The 12,370-nt window shown below is 43.7% G+C and overlaps 1 protein-coding gene across 2 annotated transcripts in view; it reads right to left on the reverse strand.

Moving 5' to 3' along the window:
- Positions 1-3,073: 3,073 nt before the first annotated feature.
- LOC139423248 (RNA-binding protein Nova-1-like) overlaps positions 3,074-12,370 on the reverse strand; it is a 62,234-nt gene continuing 52,937 nt past the window's right edge. For both annotated transcript variants that reach the window (XM_071175055.1, XM_071175056.1), the window contains exons 3-4: positions 11,275-11,441; positions 3,074-5,871 (exon numbers count right to left, since the gene is read on the reverse strand). In XM_071175055.1, the coding sequence (XP_071031156.1) occupies positions 4,852-5,871; positions 11,275-11,441 (1,187 nt within the window). In that variant the 3' untranslated portion in view covers positions 3,074-4,851. The remainder of the gene's footprint in view (positions 5,872-11,274; positions 11,442-12,370) is intronic.

The raw sequence follows: 12,370 nt of genomic DNA on the forward strand, positions 1-12,370 counted from the left end.
CATTTTTCGCATTTGTAATACTCCTCATGGTACCTTAAGAAAACAAAATCATATCTGTAATAATATAAAGAGATGGACTGTATGAGAATTTGATCTGAAATATGTTGTATTTGGACCAACATGACAATAATAGAACCCCTCCCAACTTACGACAATAAACCATTTTTTAAATATGAGGCGGTTTTAACGTAAGTGCTCTACAACTGATTGCATGCAACGTTATGTCTTTGAATGTTGCGAGAACACATTTTTTTTGCATTCATTTTTTCCCCCTCCATATTTCACTTTGATACCATGCAATAGAAGACGTGCAAAAAGATAACACCTAACTCCACGAAACACATTTTGTCTGATAATGGCTGGCTATGTTATGAATGCTTATAACATGTTATGCTAAGTCCATGCTGGCCTATAGAGACATTTGTGAAAAACAGCAGTGCTTAAGCCACAGGTCAAATGAACACACAGGGGATGCATGGAGTGTAAAACAACATGGATCCATAAAAATCACAATCTTTAGCTCTTACTCTATGTAGCTATGGGGTAAAACAATGCACAAAACAGTTATCCATCCTTTGTTTTCTTAAGTAATGTATTTGATTATCTTTTCTTAACTTAAAAACATTGTTTGATTGGCACCTGATCAGCACTTCTAAACAAGTTATTAATATCTAACATTTGATTGCACATCTACAATTTCAAAAGCTGCAGAAGTCTAGTTTGGCACAGGTTGTACTATAGAGTCTATTATTACTGTTACTATCTTACCAATACTGTATAGTATTCTATACACCTAATTGTATGCCCTGTCTTTTAGAGCATGTTTCTAATCAACAGACCAGACATCTTTTCAACTAAAATGTTTTGTATATTTTACTTATCAAATAGCAGCATTTTCATAATTTACAAAAAGTACATGTAAACCTATTAATTCAAAATCTTAGTAATTTCAAAGGTTCATACGACAAACATAACCAAAACACAAAACAGGACAACATGCTACTATATTGCTTCCAATATTCTTTACATTTTTCTTACGGTCAAACTAAATGACAGAAATATGGACGCCATATGATGAGTCATCGTAATGCACAAACAAATAGCGAAGCTAATCTTACTCAGGCTTAGTTGGCACTCTTCATCATCCACACAAAGATAACATAGAGTTTCACATTGTATTGACGAGACGCTGGACTGCATTTGGACTACAAACTAGAATAGCTACAATAACATACATATACATCATGTTGACATGACATATTCCACATAAATTAATTTCTAGTCATTTTTCAGATAAGAGGATATGCATAAAGGATGTCACTGTTTCAGCATGAGGTCACGAACGAGTTCCCATCTTTCTCTTGCGCTCTATCATGAACTTTTTTTAAAATAAACTCCTGTTAAAAGGCTGAAAAATAAGTTATGTTTGGTCAACCAACAGACATTTGCTCATTGAACAAAGATTTGCTTACTTATTTTGCTTTCCAGTAGAAAAAAATACATAACCTCTCCTGTTCCCCTAAAAGGTCATATATTACAATATAAGCCTGTCTAAATCCTACTTGTTCCTCTTTTAGTAGGGAATTTGATACCGTAGTTTGAACCAATGTTGCTTGTTGGTCTTGTGGGGTGTCACAGTTTGGAGGCAGTTGTTATCTGTGCATTTTTGCCTGGTGAACTCTATGGGCTGTGAAAATATTTGCATACCCTTATGACCTATAGTGCATAACTGCTATCGATCACTTCGGCACTCCCTGCAACCCCAGACATCAGCGCCTATGAGTAGACAGAAAAAAGGAGAGAGAGGGCGAGCAGAGTGGAGGAGAGAGAGAAGGGAATCTGGATATAGGAGCGTTCTAAAATATTCTAAAAATACCAAATGAAGGGTGGGAGAAATGCCGAAGTAAGTAATGTAATGAACGTAAAAAGAGGACAATGTATAGATCAGACAGCTCTAGAGTAGTCCTCTAAACCAAGTCTAGTTGCATTGCTTATATTACTAAATTCACCTTGATTTGTGCTTGTATTTTAAATCACGTAAACATTTTGTGAGGTTAGGGGCTAAAATATGAAGGTTTCTGAACCCCACGGGTGGAAGTTACAGATATTTTAACTGGAGTGCCATTTCAAATAACCAGTGCACCATTGAGTACTGTTATAAGTCACAGCACATCCCTTCAGAAATACAATGAAAGGGAAACGTGTATTCAGTGAGTCAAGGTAATGGGGCTCGTGGCTAGTGCCATGCCATGCGGAGTGCTCAAACACATAGTTGATAGTAAGATGAGGTAAAGGTAACTTCTTTCTCGAGCAAACATTCCTTAGAATAACTATTGAGTAGGTAGGTATGGTGGAGGAGGGGCGTTGTCATTTCACTCATAAAAAGGGAGTGTTGCTTTTTCTTTGATTCTCTGCTGCTATCCCTTCCGGTCCTGTATTACTGAAAGCCAATCACAGAGCTCTGGTTACATAAGGATAAACGCGTGAAATGGAAAAGAGGGTCAGAATAAGATTCAGGGACTGCTGTGCAGGAAAATAAATGTATTAGGAGTCATTTGGGTTAATAAAAGACAATATGGTTGACTGATGACTCTGGACTCATCAGTAGAAGAGACTTCCATGAATATGAATGTGTAGCAGCTCTCTGCTGTGCAATATTATTGGTAAACCAAAACATCTCCAAGACATCACATTATGGATGTTCTTGTGGAGATGTTCCTTATCTCACTGCTCGGCTGGTTTTGCTCTAGAACATGCAATGCGTGTGTGTCAGCTGTAGGCCTATTTCTTGGATATGTACATCAAAATATGAACACTTGGCTCAAGAAGGGACAGGCACACTGCGTTGTGTCTTCGTTGTGTCTCACAGTGCAGTCATAATAGACCCAGTGTACTCGGATGAAAACCAATGTATAGCAGCGCAGAAGCAAGCAAGGGTAATCTTTGTTTGTTTGAGAATTTTCTAGGAGACAATTCCCCCCCCCCCTGCAATTATCCTTACAGAATGTCAGCAAAATGTTTCAGCAATGCATTATGCACTACTGCCAATATAAGCTAGTGTCAATGTCTGCTTTAGGCAAGATAACAAGTTCGACTGACCAACTGCATAAACTGTTTGACTCCATATTGGTATTTACTCTGATTGGGAAGAATGGTTCACAACAAACTCCAAATGGTTTCAGTCCAAATGTGTTTCATGGTGACTCCATTTCTTTCTCATTATTGTCTCTCTTGACTACCAGCCACCCTAAATCTAAAGCAATAATCTTGTTGTTCACAGATAAGGTTCAAACTGCTTTTCTTAACAAAACTGCTTTGTAGTGCTTCGTTCCCTTGGGGGACTCTTCTGGTTAGATGTTTCTTCAATTGAAAAGATAATGTAACATACCTCAAGCTGTGTATAGTGCCGTCTTCCCTTTCGGATACAATGCTCCTTCCCATGGGGGTTTAATCATATTTCTACATACTGTCGGAGTATGTCGCAAGGAGCAATATCGGCTGGCAAACTCAAAGTACAGGGCCAATTTATGACAATAGTATAAAATGATTGGTTTTAAACCAGTAACTACGTTAATTGGATCTAAACTGCCCATGATGGTACAAGAAACAGTTTGCCATGGCAACTAAAGGACAACTGATTTACTGGGGTAAAATATTAAGACTGACAATCGTAGCATGAAATCCAGTCTTACTTTACTCACATAAAGGCAGAACTAAATTCCGTAAACTATAGATGAGTGGACAACGCTTGGCATCTCAAAAGGGATTTTCAATTTAGGTAATACAGGAGATATAAGCCTATCTGTAGTTATGTTTTCGTAGCACCAAAAGTGGTGTGTATGTGGGTGGCGGTCTACATGTATGAATGATTGTCTATGTGTGTTCCTGTGTATGTGTGTGTACATTCCTGTGTGTCTCATCTATCCTCTCACATTGAACATTTGACCCCTGATCTACACTCATATATAGTTACTGTGCAGTTCTGGGTTAAAACTATACATATCTGTCACTGCAACTCAAAATGTGATCCTCGTTAATAACAAAATAACAATAATACTGTCTTTACATTCATATCAACCCGAATTCACAGGTTAAAATAATCTATACGTGTTTGAATGAGACCATATTTCAATAAATAATTGATGAAAATAAAAATTATAACAACCAAAGTGTTCAAATCTTAATTTTGATATGAATCATACAGTGGCATGTCATTAACAATGTGATATCCGTTAAGAATTTAGAATAAAATGGATGCTTAATGGTCTTGGACGACCTCTGGTGAGCATCATTTAACCGCTCTCATGTAGACAAATACTTTTTTGCTTTGTTCACATGGAGCAAGGTTAACATCAAAGGAAAAAGGCATGAGCAAACATCCATCTCTGCTCTTTTAGCTTGTCTGGAACCTCAACTGACTCTCAACTCACCTGGAGCGGAGGTCTGCAACTGAAGCTGAAAAACCCACACAATGATAGAAGAGTGAAACGGAAGAGAACGAAACCCAAAACAAACCCAGCTATGAGGTTTCTGAATGGGGGTGAACTCATGTGCTCACCCCTGGATCTGCAGCTTGGCAGTGGACCAGTTCAGCTTTACTCTAATCGCCATCATCAAAAGGACTCCTCACAACTTTTTAAAAACATCAGGACCTCGGTCCTAAAAACACAATCACATATCACACAAACTTATCTTGGTTTTCTCCCCACCTCTTCCTCCTTTGTGATCTTCTCTTTTTAATACTGAAATATTGAACGGATATTTGGACATTTTTTCCCCCTCGCCGTGACCTTCGATTCCCTTTTATTTTCTCTGTCTCCTTCCTTCCTTTATTTTCCCATTTTTTCCCATTTAGCCCACCTTCTGTGGGTTGGTGGCACGCACACCCTGCTCATACGTGATCCGCTGGCTGATCAGATACTGGGCAGCTTGTGTTGCCGCGGGCGACCCTGTTATGGTAACTTTACGGTTTCGCGTGCCGGGGATGAACTCTCCCTTTTTGGAGATCTGGATGCGGGCGCCTGTCAGCTCCTGGTACTCCACCAGCGTTTTACCACCTTTCCCCAGGATGGCGCCCACCAGATTCTCGGGCACGGCAATCTCCACCACGTCCTTGGCCCCGTCTCCCAGCTTCTCTGTGGCCAGCAGGGAAGAGGCCATCAGTGGGGATGAGGCGTTCAGGTAGCCGTTGGAGGCCCCTGTGGCGGCAGCCAGCGAGCCCAGGGAGAAGCCGCCCAGGCCGACAGCGGGGTGGCCGGGGCCGCCGGAGGCATCGCTGGCATAGGAGGCCAGGAGGTTAGCGGCGGCAGCAGCGGCTGGGTTAGCGCTAGCAGCCACGGCGGCCAGGACCCCAGAGGCGGCAGCCGGGTTGAGGCCCAGACCCAGGGTGTTGGTGTTGTAGCCATAGCTGGCCAGAGTGTTGAGGGCCGAGGTGATGGCCAGCAGGTCATTGCCAGAGAAGCTGGACATGGTGCCCGGGAAGCCGCCCATTCCTGCCAGGCCGGCCTGGCCCAGAAGGCTGGAGGCAGTGGCGGCAGCCGCGGCTGCGTTGGGGAGGACCTCGGCTGAGTTGGCGTAGGGGGAACCGGTGGGGTTGGAGTTGGCCACGGGGCCTGAGATGTTGGAGTAGCTGATGTTGAGGCAGCTGCTGCTCTGAGGGTCCTCCTGGATCTTCTGCACGATGATCTCCACGGCTTTGCAGTTCTGCTCGGGTTCCCCGCTGATGGTGACCACACGCTCCTGCAGGTTGATGCCTTCAGGCTTCTGGGACAGCTGCACCCAGGCACCCGACTGCTCCATCACCGCCTTGACCGTGGCCCCGCCCTTACCGATGATCAGCCCAGCCGTGCTGTTGGGCACAATCAATTTAGCCTGCAGAGGAATGTTGGGAGCCAGAGGGAGGAGGGGAGGAAGCAAGGGAGAGAGAGAGTGAGTGATTGTTAAGTAGGAAAGAGAGGTAGATAAATATATCTCTCACAGAGTCATTCTACTATCCCAGCCCCCCTGCTTTACTCAGCAATGTGTTAATCCCAGGGGTTAAGGCTACAGCTGTCGTCCAGCTCTGTGGCAGTGTGGAGGACCTAGTGGGCGGTTGGCCGTTAAAAATAACCCATTGCCTTCACATATTCCTGACCCTGTCAAGACTCGGGTTGTGGGGCAGGTAACCGGTAAGAAGGCTCGCCCCTGTCAGAAAAAGTGTGCGGCAAGTGTGACTGTGTTCTTGCCATGTGCTGACCATGTGTCCTTATGACCAGGTTTGCCATGTCCAAGGTTTTCCATCCAAATTGGGCTACTTTGAAAACGATGTTGTGGGTAAAAATGTTTTGGTGGCGGGCTGCGGGTTTTTGGGCTACTTCTAAGTTGCACTGCGACCTCCATTGCATTTCTCTTTATAAACAACAATGTATTTCAAAGTGACCTAATGACTATCAGGCAGTGAGGCAGGCTGTTGCTGAGTGAGTGAGTGGTGGGGAGGGCCGGAGGGGTATTTGTTGAGCGAGCGCAGCAGCAGGCAGCTGAGTCCACTATTGGCTGAGTTTACATGAGTGAGAGGATACATAGGAGCAGACGCGCATGTCATGACAACTTTTTTACCAGTTGTAGGTTATTTATTTATTTTCAACCTTTTTTCCATAAAACTTTAATATCCTAGAATTGATGCGCATCAAGAAATAACGGTGTCATAGCACTGGAAAACGACTTTGGGCACATTAGATAAAAAATTTACTTGGAGGTGGTTTAAAGTCCATTCTAAATGTCAACTTTGCTTATGGAAAACCATATCAAACTAAGTGTTTTATGCATGTTCAGTTCTTGGGTCTCGAAGGCTGCACAAGTTGAAATTTGAAATGGAGGTTATGGATCCCCCTCCTGTGCTTCTGTTATGGGGAAGTCCTCAATGGTACTGACATTTAAATGTGGAGAATGATATCTGTTGGCCATCAAGTAGCCTATTAATTTATCTGCCATTGTAGGCTACTGTAGTCTACCATTTGATACAATAAATATGTTAAAATGTCGATATCACTGGAGTCATTACAAATCAATTAGTGCCACTTGTGTAGCCTACCTGGAGCTGGCAAACCAATTTAATAAATAGCCTATAACTTCAGTTTATTGTTATTGTAGCCTTGTGTTATTATGCAGTTATTAATTCATTAAATTGGAAGTTATCAAAGCTCTATCGCAATTGATGATTAGTAGTTAGAATGCATTTGATTGGCGGTAACAGTAGTCAGATTAGGCTAAAGAGAAAAAAAACACTGTCTGTTGTTGACAAGCATATTCAGGTCATATCCATATTCCTAATATTTGGTTCAGTGATTGAAAGTATTACCCCATCCTCAGTAGCCTATTCCAGCAGGCTATTGGGCAACACAAGCACTTCTTACCTCGAAATCACCTTGCTATTCATGTTGAATAAATGAGTCTGTCAATTTGAACGAAGCAAGCCACTAAATCATTCTGCTTACATCTTGCCTACATCTTGGCTAGGCTACTGTAGGCTATCTGAAATTAGATGTAGGCCTATCAGGGCTATAGGCTACCTGCATATAGCTAAGATCCTCCTGATTCCTGCTTACAAGCAAAAATTAAAGCAGGAAGCACCAGTGACTTGGTCTATAAAAAAGTGGTCGGATGAAGCAGATGCTAAACTACAAGACTGTTTTGCTATCACAGACCGGAACATGTTCCGGGATTCTTCCGATGGACTTGAGTATATCACATCAGTCACTGGCTTTATCAATAAGTGCATTGAGGATGTCGTCCCCACAGTTACTGTACGTACATACCCCAACCAGAAGCCATGGATTACACGTTAAATTTACACTGAGCTAAAGGGCCACTTTCAAGGTGTTGGACTCTAACCCGGAAGCTTACAAGAAACCTTGCTATGCCCTGCGACGAACCATCAAACAGGCAAAGCGTCAATACAGGGCTAAGATTGAATCATACTACACCGGCTCCGACGCTCGTCCTATTACAGAATCCAAAGGGAAGCACAGCCGCGAGCTGCCCAGTCACATGAGCCTACCAGATGAGCAAAATCACTTCTATGCTCGCTTCGAGGCAAGCAACACTGAGGCATGCATGAGAGCATCAGCTGTTCCGGACGACTGTGTGATCACGCTCTCCGTAGCCAACGTGAGTAAGAACTTTAGACACAAGGCTGCGGGGCCAGACGAATTACCAGGACGTGTGCCCCGGGCATGTGCTGACCAACTGGCAGGTGTCTTCACTAACATTTTCAACATGACCCTGATTGAGCCTGTAATAGCAACATGTTTCAAGCAGACCACCATGGTCCCTGTGCCCAAGAGCAGAAAGGCAACCTGCCTAAATGACTCACTCACATCCGTAGCCATGAAGTGCTTTGAAAGGCTGGTCATGGCTCACATCAACACCATTATCCCAGAAACCCTAGATCCACTCCAATTTGCATACCGTCCAAACAGATCCACAGATGATGCAATCTCTATTGCACTCCACACTGCCCTTTCCCACCTGGACAAAAGGAACACTTACGTGAGAATGCTATCCATTGACTACAGCTCAGCATTCAACACCATAGTAACCTCAAAGCTCATCACTAAGCTAAGGATCCTGGGACTAAACACCTCCCTCTGCAACTGGATCCTGGACTTCCTGACAGGCTGCCCCAAGGTGGTGAGGGTAGGTAGCAACACATCTGCCACGCTTTTCATCAACCTTGGAGCCCCCCTGGTGTGCGTGCTCAGTCCCCTCATGTACTCCCTGTTCACCCACGACTGCATGGCCAGGCACGACTCCAACGCCATCATTAAGTTTGCTGACGACACAACAGTGCCTGATCACCGACAACGACGAGAGACAGCCTATAGGGAGGAGGTCAGAGACCTGGTCGGGTGGTGCCAGAATAACAACCTATCCCTCAACGTAACCAAGACTAAGGAGATGATTGTGGACCACAGGAAAAGGAGGACCGAGTACGCACCTATTCTCATCGACAGGGCTGTAGAGGAGCAGGTTGAGAGCTTCAAGTTCCTTGGTGTCCACATCACCAACAAACTAGTATGGTCCAAACACACCAAGACAGTCGTGAAGAGGGCACGAGAAAGCTGATTCACCCTCAGGAAACTAAAAAGATTTGGCATGGGTCCTGAGATCCTCAAAAGGTTCTACAGCTACAACATCGAGAAAATCCTGACTGGTACGGCAATCGCTCGGCCTCCCACTGCAAGGCACTACAGAGAGTAGTGCGTACGGCTCAGTACTTCACTGGGGCTAAGCTGCCTGGACCTCTACACCAGGCGCTATCCAGGACCTCCAGGACCTCTACACCAGGCGCTATCAGAGGAAGGCCCTAAAAATGGTCAAATTGCCACCCCAGTCACAGACTGTTCTCTCTACTACCACATGACAAGCGGTGCCGGAGAGCCAAGTCTAGGACAAAAAGTCTTCAACAGTTTTTACCCCCAAGCCAAAAGACTCCTTAACAGGTAATCAAATGACTACCCGGACTATTTGCATTGTGCCCCCCCCCGCCAACCCCCCTCTTTTACGCTGCTGCTACTCTCTGTTTATCATATGTGGACAGTCGCTTTATTTACCTTTATTTAACTAGGCAAGTCAGTTAAGAACAAATTCTTATTTTCAATGACGGCCTAGGGGAAGAACGACAGATTTGTACCTTGTCAGCTCGGGGGTTTGAACTTGCAACCTTCCGGTTACTAGTCCAACGCTCTAACCACTAGGTTACCCTGCCGCCCTGCCACTAGGCTACCCTGCCGCTTTAACCATACATTCATGTACATATGTACATACTACCTCGATTGGCCCGACCAACCAGTGCTCCCGCACATTGGCTAACAGGGACCGCTGCATTGTGTCCCGCCACCCACCAACCCCTCTTTACGCTACTGCTACTCTCTGTTCTTCATATATGCATAGTCACTTTAACCATATCTACATGTACATACTACCTCAATCAGCCTGACTAACCGGTGTCTGTATGTAGCCTCGCTACTGTTATAGCCTCACTACTGTATATAGCCTCGCTACTGTTTTTCACTGTCTTTTTACTGTTGCTTTTATTTCTTTACCCACCTATTGTTCACCTAATACCTTTTTTGCACTATTGGTTAGAGCCTGTAAGTAAGCATTTCACTGTAAGATCTACCTACACCTGTTGTATTCGGCGCACGTGACAAATAAAACCAAGGCAAAGTTGGAAAGAATTGCAATCATAAACCCAGATTTTAGTCTGTAGCCTATGCCTATTGAAATGACAAGACAATCTCGCAAATGGGCCATTTATAACGGTTTGTAGTCTTAACATCTGACATAATAACGACATAATTGCCAGTTTTTTTAAGTGTTTTTTGCGCAGAGACTTTGAAATCCTCTGTCCAACTTTCATCACTCAAACTCTCCTGTCTGATATATTTATAGTTATGCACATGCGCAAAAGGGATTTATTTACAATTATAGACTGGGTGGTTCGAGCCCTGAATGCTGATTGTGGTATATCAGACCGTATACCACGTGTATGACAAAACATTTATTTTCACTGCTCTAATTACATTTGTAACCAGTTTATAATCGCAATAAGGCACCTTGGGTGTTTGTGGTATATGGCCAATATACAACTGCTCAGGGCTGTATCCAGACACTCCGCGATTTGCTTAAGAACAGCCCTTAGCCATCGTATATTGGCCATATACCACACCCTCGTGCCATATTGCTTAAGTATGCCATATTGCCATAAGTATGCCACGGGTATGACAAAAAAAGTTTTACTGTTCTAATTATGTTGGTTTAACCAGTTTACTGTATAATAGCAATAAGGAACTTCTGGGGTTTGTGGTATATGGCCAATACACGGCTAATGGCTCTATCCAGGCATTCTTGCAATATATTCAAATTCCTTTATTACGTCACGTCATAGCTCGCATTTATTATTTTGATGAAAACCAGATGCAGCTTCTAACGTCATTACAAGTTAAGTCGATATTTCTTCTTAATTGGCCCGATAACGTTATGGAAAAAGGGTTTATTGCATAAATGTGTCAACTCCTCTCGTTGCAGAAAAAATGTTGGCTACTTTTCAGGCTTTCTGTACGTACGGATTTTGAGTGGTCACTGGGTTAGACATTTTAGTTAGACCTGGAAACCCTGCTTATGACATGTCAATATTGTAGACAATCAGACAGATCATCAGGGAAGGAAACATGCTTTGATCTGTCAAGTATGATGGTTGGTCAGGGCTGGCTGACTGAGTGGACCGTGCCTCACCTGTTTGACACGGTCGGGGTTGACAGTGGTCTGTGGTTGCAGTATGCTGACTGGCTCTGTTTTCTGGGCGCTCTGAGGCATCTCACGGACTTTTTCCGCGATGAAGCTGTGGACGCTATTCAGCGCCTCGACTGTACCCTGTATCAGACATACACGCTCTGTGGTTCCTGTGTGGAGAGAACAGAAAACATATCAATACTACTTTCTTTGGGATCGCAGTCTTATGAGAACATAGATTCTTGTGCCTTGGGGTCAGCGTCTGCTATCGCTGTAGTATATCACTTGCAAGAGACTTCCTTGTTCAATTTAAGGAACAGGATTGCTTGGATAAAACATGTTTTAATCAAGTACCTGTTTTACTAAAACTAGTACTTAGTGTTGCAAAGCAACCTCATTTATAACTTAATAGCTACTTATGCAGTGACACTTTGCAGAAAAAAATGGATGCTCAAGGTTTGTTATCACAGTTTCTTTATGCAGTGGTGCTAATTGCTAACCTATCCCATAATATTCCACCCCCCAAGTAGACGCTCAAAAATAGAGCAGCTAAAAGAGTATGATTCCTCCTAAATTATGTAACTCTTCCAGGGCCCTGGAATGCAAGGCCTTTCCTTTCCACACTGCCCCGTCCATAGTCTCCACACACCCTTCCTTCTTGCAAGTTTCTTTCTACACCCCCGTTGTCGGGCCTACCGGAATTCCGTTGCCATGGTTAAGGAGCTGCGCTGTGGAAACAGGTGATGTAACAGCATGTCCTTTCTATAGCCTGCTTCTCTTCCTTTGACTCCTTCTCTTTCTCTCCCTCTCTTACTCCCCTCGTCTGCCTTGCTTTATTTCTCTCCTTCCTTCGCACAGATTCACATTCAAGGCAAACATAAATACGTTTTACCTCATTTCTACCAGCATGTCACATGTGGAACCAGAGGGGGAAAAAAACTCGAGACCACCTTTACTCCACACACAGAGACGCATAAAAAGCTCTCCATTTGGCAAATCTGACCATAATTATATCCTCCTGATTCCTGCTTACAAGCTAAAACTAAAGCAGGAAGTACCAGTGACTCATACATATCCCAACCAGAAGCCATGGATTACA

The sequence above is a fragment of the Oncorhynchus clarkii genome, chromosome 12 (genome assembly GCF_045791955.1).
Source record: "Oncorhynchus clarkii lewisi isolate Uvic-CL-2024 chromosome 12, UVic_Ocla_1.0, whole genome shotgun sequence".
NCBI lineage: Eukaryota > Metazoa > Chordata > Actinopteri > Salmoniformes > Salmonidae > Oncorhynchus > Oncorhynchus clarkii.